Raw genomic sequence first — 12416 nt, 5'->3', positions numbered from 1 at the left:
CCTCCTGTCCTTTTGGATGAAGCACTTGATGGCGGGGTCATGCAGCTGATCCTTTGCCACTCCAATTTATCTTTGTAACTCAATCTTGAAAATGACTCGGTTAATAATTTCGCAACGATGTCATCACTATCACTGACATGAGCCATCAGGAACGAACTTATGCTAATCATAAATCTATCGATTAGATTTATGATTCGAAAATTATAAAAGTAGGGTAGACATGTGGATATTATCCGGCTGAACAAAACGTGCGTTTATCTAACAGGTTCGTTTTCCACAGACCTTATTTCCAGCTATTTTCCAAAACCCTATGGAGAAATCCCATTGCTTTTTGTCGAGGGAACCCGAGCGCAGCTTACTTCCGGGTTATAGGACGCGTCACTGCACCACTTGCATAAACTTCACAGCGGGCGGAACTTGTCATAAAGTCCGCGAAAATAAAGCCCACCCATTTCGAGGGAAGATATGATTGGTCAATTGTACTGTCACTTGACATTACTCTCTCGTGGAGTTACTAGAGTGGGCCCTCTGTGAATTTACAGCAGGACCACCAATCAGCTCCTATCTCACATAACTCGCAGAGACGAGCTTCTTTCATTTAACCCTTCACATTCAAACAGAAACTGAACAGGCAGATTCGAAGGATTTATTTCTTTGGAAATGTTATTTTAAATAAAATTAAATCAAGTCATTTTGGTAAAACTAATGAAAGATATAATAAAAAATATCGAAATCTTTTTTTTTTATGTTTTCAAATATTATTTTTTAGAATATCTTAGGCCCTCAGAGAGGGCCTAGAAGGCCCTGACGGCTCGCCACTGGTGAGAGATTTTTAAGACAAAACACTTTTTACAAAACACACACATGCAGGATAGGTGAGGGACAGAAGAATATGCAAAAGACGGAACAAATAAACTCCATTCATCTAAGTGAAGTACAGTGCACATATCCCTTATATCCCTTCACAGAACTAAAGTATGCTTTTAAATAAGGTTTAATGAGATGATGGAATCAAAGCTGAACTGTATAACACAAAAAGGCACACATGCTGAAAACCCAACCCCAGAAGGGGGGTCTGGGGGGATTCTCCCCAAGGAGATTTTTTGAAATACTAACATATAAACTACGCATTCTGGTACACTCTGAGAAGAAAATAAATACATCTATTACTACCCGACATATTAATAATATTTGATGCCATTGTTTGTTTTTCACTTAGTTCTGACAGCTGAACTTGCTGCTCCTCACAGAGAGAAGAGCAAAGAGGAGAGAGTCTGTGTGAATTACTTTAAATTGTGGGTAAGGGTAGATAGCTCCCATTGTTCTGTGACCTGTCAATCATCAAACCGGGGGTCATATTTAATTATGTGTTCATTTTTATGTTAAGTTGTACCCATGGATGTATAAAGAGTAGTTCTACCGCAAAGTTAATCTCCGTGGGGACTTCCGGCAACCATCTTGATTCTGATTGGCCAGAAGACTCGAAAAAACATTAGCAAAGATGTTTTAGTGAGAAGATGATCACTACGTGACAGAAGTTTTCAAAACCGTTTATGGTCTCTGGTACTTCCAGTCCAATGCTTACTGCATGCACAGTGTTAGAAAATCGGGCCTTCAAAATAAAAGTTTGACTTTCTTTTCAATTTTTCTTTTTCAATTTGTTTTTCTTCACTCACACATCTTCTTCATCCCACTCGAAACGGGTCCGCGACACACCAGTTGAGAACCACTGATTTAGAGAGATCACATTTGTTAGGGTTAGTTTAGGTAACACTGAGAGATTCAGGGTAGGTTGACTTGGCTTCGTAGCACATGCATCTTGAGTCCAACTGAAAACTGTATGATAAGAAGGTTCCACCCCTTTATCCTGGGTAGACGGCCAAAGCAGCTTATCCCTGTCTTTACCTGAGGGCTATACTCATACCATACCGTCATCACTTTGGATTATGCCTTTTATGCGGAGTCTGGTTTTGACAAAGTGGGCTTTATACCTCTGGATATAATGTAGCTATTTTACATTTAATTTTGTACGATAGAAATATCAAATGACTCACCACACGCCCCCTTTATGAGAACGCAAACAGAGCCTGAAAAAAGACAGGAAAAAAGACAAGATAACCACATTTATGGTACCCTGATCTCTTGTTAGGTTCTCGAGCCAGCTGAGTCAGAGAAACCCTGGCTCGGGTGAATTAGCTCTGTGGTACACCCCCTGCTCTTTCTCTGACACACCGTTATTTTAAGTAATATAATATATATTAATATAACGCAACATGTGGTTTGAAAAATAATAAGGACCACTTTTTAGGAAATGTGTTCTGCTCTCTTAGGGTTTTAGTCTACATTGATGTACTGGTAATATCTTATCTTAAAATGTCTTATGTGACATTTTTGGAACATAAATCTTTGCTCAAGTTGTTACCAGTTCAATGATGGTCTAGCTAGTAAAAATGCATTGCACATTACTGTGAACATGGCGAGGCATTTTGTAGCTAACATCCTTGTTATATTTCAGTGGTCCATTGGTTGCATCATCCTTAGAGTAGTCAACCCCCCCCACTCTTAACACACACACACACACACACACACACACACACACACACACACACACACACACACACACACACACACACACACACACACACACACACACACACACACACACACACACACACACACACACACACACACTCACACACACACACACACACGGGCAATGCTAGTAGCTGTGTTATCCAGAGGAAAACACTGGTAGGTAGGTATTGCAGTGAACCGGGTGTGTAATACAAGACCTCAGTGTGCTAATGACTTCTCCTAGCTGTCACTTAACCATTTCCTCTCCCCACACAGAAGGAAACACACACACACACACACACACACACACACACACACACACACACACACACACACACACACACACACACACACACACATACACACACACACACACACACACATCCATCCCGTCCAGTCTTGCCCCTTTCTGACCTTGTTGGAGAGTGATTTATGAGTATAACACAGCCGTAGGAATCTAGTGTCTGGGAGTGTTTGAAAGAGAACTTGTGTGTCTATTTAAACTCCTCTGTGTATTTCATCATGGGCTCATAGATCTCTTTAACTAACCATGACTAAATATTCCGTGACACCCGTGCAGCCAGAAAGCAGTGGCAATTCCACGCCAGTCCTAGAATCCTTGTGGTGTTGATGAAGTGAGTAAGTGCTCTGTTAGAAAGAACTCCCTCCCTCCAGTTCTTAATGTGTTCTCTGGAATACCATAAATCCACTCCTCATCATTTGATGGAAGGCCTTGACTCTGGGCTTGATTGACCAGATGAGAGCTTTTCAAGGCCAATACTAATGTTGTGGCGCTTGATGTTACCAATTCTGATTCACATGACATGTACCGAACAACTTAAAATACAAGTAATCACACTTACTCAATGTTATCCCTGTTCGCTTAACAATTCTCTCAAAAAGGAGTTTAACGCACTGCCTCATGATGTCGAAGAACAATAACTGCATTAGAAGTAAATGTGTAAAAAGGTTCAACATCCTGTTTGGGTGAAAGCTTGGGTGTTTCAGACATGGGCTGTAAATCACGTAGTTCTGAAAGCCTTTGTTTGTGCTGCTATGAAATCTAAAACCTTAGTCTTAACCTTTGACCTTTAGAACACACAGGAAAGCATTTCGTGTTTGTCTCTACTGAAATCCTGGAGGCTCCTGGGAAACAGAGAATCATAGATGTAGACTATACTCAGGATTGGGTTGTAACGGAATACATGTAACGGCGTTACGTAATCAGAATACAAAAATCAAGTAACTGTATTCAGCTCGCGTTACATTTGAAAAACGAGTAATCTGATTACAGTTACTTTCGTAAACCTGAAGTGAATACATTTTGGATTACTTATAGGAATTATTGGTGGAAAGATTTCCTCACAACATTTAATATTCATTACTAAAGGTACAGCCGAATCATCACAGCGCACAAAACCTATTACCACCGCAGATGGACCAAAAAAGGGAGCGTTTGAAAAAATGTTGCGGGTTAGCTCAGTGAAACAATAACAACGAAACATGGAGGAACAAAAGTCTGCGTTTAAATCGTGTGTGTGTAGGTGTGTGTGTGTGTGTGGTTAAAACACATCAGCCTGCGGTCGCTCTTTAGCCTTTCTAATGATTCTGAAGGTAAACACAGTGAAAGGCGGTGCGTGAAAGGCGGTGCGTGAAAGGCACTGCGCGCTCCTCTTCTCAGAGGCTGAGTTAACCCTCCCGCTGCCTCCTGGTGCTGCAGAGATTTCATGAAGTGAAGGAGGTTTTCCTTCTATAAACCAGCTGTGGGCAGCAGATACTGTGAGTGTCACGGACATGAATTCATAGATCAAGGCAGACTGGTGCACACACTCTCCTGTTTTCCCAATCCGGTGCTTAAACAAATATAGCTCTACACCCCTGGCCGAAATGTCCTTAAAATGAAGTCCGTTTTCGACATTTTAATTCATGTCCCGCCCGTTCTAAGCCGTGTCCCTCACTCCTCACATCCCAAGCTGCATCCCCAAAAAGTGTATTATGTTGTTACATCGTTTCAGATGTTATGTTTCAGTTGTGCTCTTGATAAGCCATTAAAACAGTAAAAACACGTTCAGTTTCCTTTTGCTTTTTGTGTCTCCTGTTCACCAAAACATACCCATCTGTGATGGAAAAAGAAAGTAATCTAAAAGTAATCTGATTACGTTACTTTTTTAAGACACGTAACTGTAACTGTATTCGGATTACTTTCAGAGCCATGTATTCAGTAATCAGTAACTGATTACATTTACAAAGTAACCCTCCCAACCCTGACTATACTTGACAAAATGACTGAATTAAGATAACAATCTTGATTTTCATTCACAGGGGGAAGGAATTACTTTTGATTTAGGTTCAAGTTTGACTACTTTCCAATTAACAAACTGTTGCAATAGATCTTTTTACAATAACTGTGCAATCAGGCCAAGGCCATCTGTTAGATGGATCATATGATAGATGTTTTAATCAAAGAGAGTAAAGCGAACTACAGTATTGATCAACAGGTCTTTAATTAATTCAGGCTAAAGACTGATTTTTTTTTTTTTCATTTTCTGAAATCCTTTCATGTTAAATGCGGTTTAGGCCAAAGTGTATCCCTACGGAGCCCCTAGGGGACATGAACACAAATGAAATAATGGGTTCGTTTCTCGTGCGCACGAGAAACTAACCCGTTATCACGACTTTTTTTGCGCCAAGTAGGAAGTGGAGCACACAGGAGACAACCATTTCATTGCAGACTGTTATGTTTATGTGGGGAAATGACAGTGCATACATTATTTGAGATATATTTCGAACTCAGACTTAATTTTAAGGACATTTCGGCCAGGGGTGTAGAGCTATTTGTTTAAGCACCGGATTGGCAAAACAGGAGAGTCTGTAGTCTGCTTTGATCTATGAATTAATGTCCGTGACTCTCAGAGTAGGCTACCTGCTGCCCGCAGCTGTTTTAAAGGGAAACAAACACTCAGAACACACACACACAGAGCCAGTGGCGGACTGGCCATCGGGACGTTCCGGACGAATCCCGATGGGCCGGTACCGAAGTGAGCTGGTCGGGCCACTCGGCCCACTCCGATCGGGCCACTAGGTCTACCGTTTCCCCGCAGCGAGGCTCCCCCCCATTGACAGTTTACGTGGGCTGGGCTGGGTGAGATTCCCGGGCTGATTTTTAGTCCCAGTCCGCCTCTGCACAGAGCAGAGCTGAGCAGATCACACACACAAATATCATGCGCCTTGGTGACCGGACATCTCCTTCATAAAACTAATAAAAGGGGGAGTAATCGGGCAGTTCGATGTGCGTGTGTGTGTGTGTGTGTGTGTGTGTGTGTGTGTGTGTGTGTGTGTGTGTGTGTGTGTGTGTGTGTGTGTGTGTGTGGTTGTGGTTAAAACAGCCTGCGGTCACTCTTTAGCTGTTCGAATGAAGGTAAACACAGTGTATGTGGTGCGTAAAAGCTCTTTGAGTTGCACGTCCCGCTGTCTCCTGGAGTGACCACACACCCCTGGCCGAAATGTCCTTAAAATGAAGTCTGAGTACGAAATATATCTCAAATAATGTATGCCAGGGGTGCCCAACCAGAAATCTCCCAGAGATTCCCAGTCGATCGCGAGATGTGTCTAAAAATAGAACAACAATATTCTGTTTTATCGTTAATGTCCTATAACATAATCTTCCTGTGCCAGAATAATGCACTTGAACGCATCAAAGCTTTGTGATTGGCGTGACCCCATGTGTCGGGCCGTGGCTGGTGGGCAGTGGGTACTAGTTAGCTGATGTTGTCCGTGTCAACAGGAGTGACAGTCCGCACACACACAAGACCGCAATTATGGCAGAAGCAAAAAAGCCCAAAATATATCATTTTCACTCCGAGTGGGAGGATGATTCTTTTTTTGTTTATTCCAATTCAAAGTCCATCTGTCTCATCTGCAATGCGAGCGTGGCTTTATCGAAGAAGGGTAATTTAGAGCGGTATTTCAAAACGGTGCACACACGCTACGAGACAGAATTCCCTCCTAATTCTGCCCTACGCTCTTCTGTTCGTTGCGTGCATATGTAATAGAGTTAAACATGTGAATACATCATTATAAGTTTGTGAATGTTTAATTAATAATAAGTTGTGAATTTTAAGAGATGAGAGTTTTGTTTAAACATGGGAACACCTTCCCGTTGCACATCTTTGTTTACTTCCGGTATGTATTTTCCACCCGCCGCGGACTGGCCATCTGTAGAATCTGGAGATTGATTCGTCACCGCCCTTCATTTTTTAAATGGCATCATTGAAGTTGCACCGACAGAGGTCCGCCGTTTCCCAGTTGACAGTTTGCTAGCACCCCCCCCCGTTGACAATTCACTAACCCCCCCCCCCCCCCCCGTTGACAATTCACTAGCTTCAAATGACTTGCTTTATATTGAATAACTTTTTAAACAACTTGCTCCGTGTGTCCGCTTCAACCACCCTGGACCGATAGTACAGTCAGGAGTATACAGTACAGTCGTGAGTTCCTGCTGGACAAGGACATAACAACAAACCACACACTAGACGCTACACTGGCAGAGGTACTCAGCGGCCTTGGAATACGCTCGCCCTCGTCCTCGAGTGCTACCCCGAAGCTGGACAGGAGACGCCGCAGGCGGTGTGAGAGGAAGCAGAAGAGGGGTAAGCGCGGAGGCATCCGGGCTAGGCTAGCAGCTAGCCCATACAGGCCCGCTATTCGGAGCATTCTCATGGCTAATGTACGCTCACTGGATAATAAAATGGATAACAACGACCCAGAGTGAGGTGAGAGAGTGCTGTGTGTACGTTTTCACGGAAACATGGCTAAATGACAAAATCCCAGACTCTGCCATTCAGCTCGGCTAACATGCTACTGCTCAGACAGAGCCACGGTTAGCGGGGGGAAGACCCGCGGTGGAGGGGTTATTGTTTACATCAGTGATGCTTGGTGTAGGGACGCTGTGGTTGTCTACAAACACTGTTCACCGCTGGAGTTTATGGTCGTGAAGTGCAGGCCTTTCCATCTCCCAAGCGCCATCCTTCTAGCAGCTGTTTACATCCCCCCCAGCTCCAACAACAAGGACAGAGAGGAGGCACTCGGTGAGCTGTATCATGTGATCTGTAACCAGCAGACAACACAGCCAGACAGCCTTCTCATCGTCGCTGGGGACTTCAACCATGCAAACCTGAAAACTTTCATTCCAAACATATATCAACATGTTGATTTCCCAACAAGAGAAAACAATACTGGAGAGAGGTCCACGGGCTGCTGAGGGCCTGCTGCCTTCAGAGGGGACAATCCAGCTGGTCTCAGAGCAGCCTGGGCCGACCTATCCCGTGGCATCCGGAAAGTGAAACAACAGTACACCCGGAAGATTACAGCTCACTTCAGTGACAGCAGAGACACACGGAGCCTGTGGCAGGGTATTAGAACCATCACGGACCACGAACCACCACCACAGACCTGTGACAGTGACACCTCTTTGCTGAACAACCTCAACGGCTTCTTCGTACGCTTCGAAACACAGAACAGCACACCTGCGCAGAAAACAACGCCTCCACCCAACGACCAGGCTATCTGTCTGTCCCCAGGCAGTGTGAGGAGCACACTGTTAAGGATTAACACCCGGAAAGCTTCTGGGCCTGACAACATTCCTGGTCATGTGCTAAAGGACTGAGCTCACAGATGTCCTCACAGACATCTTCAACATCTCCCTGAGCCAGGCTGATGTTCCCTCGTGCTTCAATGTAACCACCATCATACCTGTATCGAAGAAGACATCACCTTCCTGCTTCAATGACTACCGCCCCGTAGCGCTGACTTCCACCATCAAGAAGTGCTTTGAGCGGCTAGTCATGAAGCAAATAAAATAACTATAGTAACCACGCAGTGTAGGCATGTTTTCCTACTGGAACCACTCCGGCCATTGTGGTCCTTGACGGCTCTATAATCACTCTCACGTTTTTTTTGTTTATCTCTAAACTGCTGGAAAGTCCTCGTGAAGCCGTGTGCTGCCAACAGTGTAGAGCAGGGCTATTCAATTACAAATTCAGTGAATACGAAAAGAACTGTCAAACCCTTCAGTGCACAAACCCATAACAAGGGATAAGGGTAACTAACATATGAATGAATACTACACTACACGTCTACTATAGTAAACTAGGTGCTTACTATCACCTCATTTGGGATTTGTCATCGCTGACTTTCTCAATGGGAGAAGTGACATTTTTTGTTTTGAACAAGAGCAGTGATTTTTGGCTCATAGGATGTCAATGCAATCCTAAGACATTGGTAAAGAGTGCTGTCAGTCAGGGAGCAGTGAGTGCTACTTTTTATTGAGTTCATGTGTAGGGCTGCACGATTTGGGGAAATAATCTAATTGCGATTTTTCTGACAGATATTGCGATTTTATTTGCGATATTTGTTTTTAAGCGACCCAACGGAAGTTTATTGTAAAATGCGGCCATATCTCCGGCTAGCAAGGTCGCATCAACGTGCTCCCGTCTCTAGCACCCCCGCAGCTCGAGCTACGAGTGAAAGAACTAAACTTACATGAAACTTCCGTTGGGTTGCTTTAAAGTCAAGCTTCAGTTTAAGATTCACCCTGTAATAGAAACATGTGATGGAGCATTACTAACCTGACTCAGATGCTTTGTTTCACCAAACCATCTAGGAAAGCTCCATTGGAAGCCATTTGGAAAAGTATTTCAAAAATACTTGGCAGGTGATTGGATCAATCTGTCTATCACCTTCTATCATGGGCCACTTCTGATTGGTTAACAATGGCTGGTACATGTGGAGCACAGCACTTCTGATTGGTGTGGATGACTGACACACAAGAAGAAAAAAAAAAAAAAATAGATTTGATAATCGCATCATTTAAAATCGCGATTTCGATTTAAAATCGATTAATCGTTCAGCCCTATTCATGTGTGAAAAGCTTGATTCACATGTGTATGTTGATCCAAACATACTGAGCACACAGATCGCTACTTTCTGAACGTTAGGGAACTGCTGTTTGTTGACGTCACTCCAAAACTTCCAGACCTACTGGTACACTTTCTCGTTTTGCGTTGCGCCGTCGAGCTCCCGCTGTGTTTTTTCATCCGCAACGAGATGGAGGAACGTCTGTACCTCGTACCTTGTTGAAAAATGTTGTTTATGCGACGCTTGGAGACTGTCTCGCGAAATAATTGTGACGATTCTCTCTGACCAATCAGCGGTCTGCAGTGTTTTACGTCACTAGCTAAGCATATTTTCAGCTCGCTTGGAACCTCGATTGAAGTGGTTCTAAAAATGTACCTGTGAGCCGGTACTTCCCTGTAGTGGAAATGCGCCTATAGATAACAAGAAAACAAAGGAGATTGTTGTCGACTTCAGGAGAAACGACACCCAGCACCCTCACCCACTGACAATCGGTGGTACTGCTGTGGAGCAGGTGAGCTGCACCAAATTCCTGGGGGGGCACATCACCGAGGACCTCTCCTGGAGTAACAACACCACGACAATGACCAAGAAAGCCCAGCAGCGCCTCTACTTCGTCCGCAAACTGAAGAGAGCAGGAGCCCCCCCCCCCCCGTCATGCTCTCCTTCTACCGAGGCGCCATCGAGAGCATCCTCAGCAGCTGCATCACGGTGTGGTTCGGAAGCTGCACAGCATCGAACGGCAAGACCCTGCAGCGCATTGTGAACACTGCTGAGAAGATCATCGGTGCCTCACTCCCATCACTCCTGGACATTTACAACACCCGCCTCACCCGCAGAGCACTCAGCATTGCTGGTGACCCCACCCATCCCTCCACCTGCCTCTTCACCCTCCTGCCTTCAGGGAGGAGGTTCCGCAGCCTGAAGTCGAGCACCACCCGACTAAAGAACAGTTTTTTCCACCAGGCTGTCAGGGGGCTGAACTCCCTCCCCTCCCTCCCCCCTCTCCCCCCTGCCCCCACTGGACTTTAACACCCCCACACATTCAGACACTAAAATCCAGCACCAGACACTTTTTATGCTGCGATGGACAATCTGGCAATAATGCACATTCTATGGAAAATCTGCACATTCTATGTACAATTTTGCACTAATGTACATTCTCAAATATTGAAGTGACTGTTATTTTGTATATATTGATTGTTGTGTTTTTATTTAGGTCTTAATGTGTGCACATGTACAAATATGTCTTTGATTCTGTGTATATATATATATATACATATTTGCACACATATTTTTATATACATTTGTTTTATATTCGGGATTGTGGGAAACAGTATTTCGATCTCTCTGTCTGTACACACAAACTGGAAGATTGACAATAAAGTTGACTTTGACTCTTGACTTTGAGTTATCATCTAGGAGTCATTTGGTCAAATTTGAACTTCTCAAATACTTTTGTTTTACAGGTTTTAGATTATAAACCAATGGCCTTTCCAGTGACATTGTCAAGCCAAACTGAGAAATCTCTTAATCAAATCAAAACTGGTTGATACTGAAGTTGTGAAGTCAATAGAACCAAGTTAGACCATTTCATGTTCGTGGAAAGGGTCCAATCCGTTTTTTTTACATTTTGTATAACTGACCTGCTCCAGACTTTGCTGTTATGGTCTTAGTTTTGAAGCTAAATCCTGTTTATTATTTTTCCTTGCAGTTGTCTCAGGCCTCCCTGCGAGGTGAGGAGGCGGCGGTGTGAACCCGGCTTCTCCTTCCGCGAGGAAGTCTGTCGCTGCGTACCGTCCCACTGGAGGCGACTGGACTGACGGCTGCTAACATGCTAACCAGATGCTAATGAGCATATCACAGACTCAACAAATAGAATGAATCACCAATCCTGCTGCTGGTCATGAGTATCCCCACCAGCTGTGATGGCAGCTAAGTGTGTGGACCCTGATGAAGGTGGGAAACGTCAGAGAGCAGATCTGGGGGGCTCTAGGGATTTGATGCACTGCCTAAACTTATGAGGACGTTTTAAAGGAAGAGCGGCTGAGCGGGCCAGAGAAGGAAGGACTGAAACACTCGACACTTAAAATACTGTTTAAATATTTTTATATATATTTGGAGGTTTTCTATTAATGATGTCTCAATATTTTTGCGTCAAATATTGATTATATAATTTATTAATGTTATTTTTCAGCCTTTGTTTATTGCAATTTCAATCTTTTTCCATGAAAATACACTGTGATCCATATTTTTGTATCATGTACAGTAAATATATATAAATGTGTAAAATAAAGTACTGTTACATACTGTAAACCAAGTTTGTTCTGGTGCATATTAAAATGTGGTTGTTCTGTTATAAATCCACCTTGGTCTCAGAAAAAAATGTAAAACTGTAAATCGATGAATTGTAAAGTTTTGTAAGGAAGAAATACTACGGTCAAATGTAAAGTGTGCCTTACTTATATAGTAAAGACATGTTGGACTTTTAGAAACACCCAGGTTCTCCTTCTATTGATACAACGTACTCATATATTTAAACTGACATCGGAAGAGTTTTATACCTAAGAGATAAAAGAGGAAAATATTAAAGAGCACTCAATTGAGAGAAGCTTGCTGTTTATGTGTCTGTTTGATATATAAGGGTTTAATTCAATTCATAATCTCACATACAGAATGCATTTAATATGTTAAATATGCTGTGGTTTATAAATGTAAAATATATAAAAGGGCTGTTCTTTGAATGGAACAAGTATTTCTCAAAGATTTAATATAAATAATACTTGACAGTTTATTTTTAAACATCACTGCAGCATTCCCACATTCAGAGGATGCTCGAGTTCAAACTTGTAGGCCTCAAAGACATGTTATGTTATTGTTTCCTCCTCATTTCCTTCCTGGACATTCTCCAGGAATGAGGTGTCCTCCCT

General features: G+C 43.1%; 1 protein-coding gene across 1 annotated transcript in view; it reads left to right on the top strand.

Moving 5' to 3' along the window:
• LOC117474903 (vascular endothelial growth factor C-like) overlaps window positions 1–12078 on the top strand; it is a gene marked incomplete at its 5' end in the record, with an annotated part of 44785 nt that extends 32707 nt beyond the window's left edge. The window contains 1 exon segment of the mRNA XM_034120928.1: window positions 11201–12078. Coding sequence (XP_033976819.1) covers window positions 11201–11309 — 109 coding nt within the window.
• Window positions 12079–12416: the final 338 nt, after the last annotated feature.

The sequence above is a fragment of the Trematomus bernacchii genome, unplaced genomic scaffold (genome assembly GCF_902827165.1).
Source record: "Trematomus bernacchii unplaced genomic scaffold, fTreBer1.1, whole genome shotgun sequence".
Lineage (NCBI taxonomy): Eukaryota > Metazoa > Chordata > Actinopteri > Perciformes > Nototheniidae > Trematomus > Trematomus bernacchii.
This window is presented reverse-complemented; position numbering and strand designations above follow the sequence as displayed.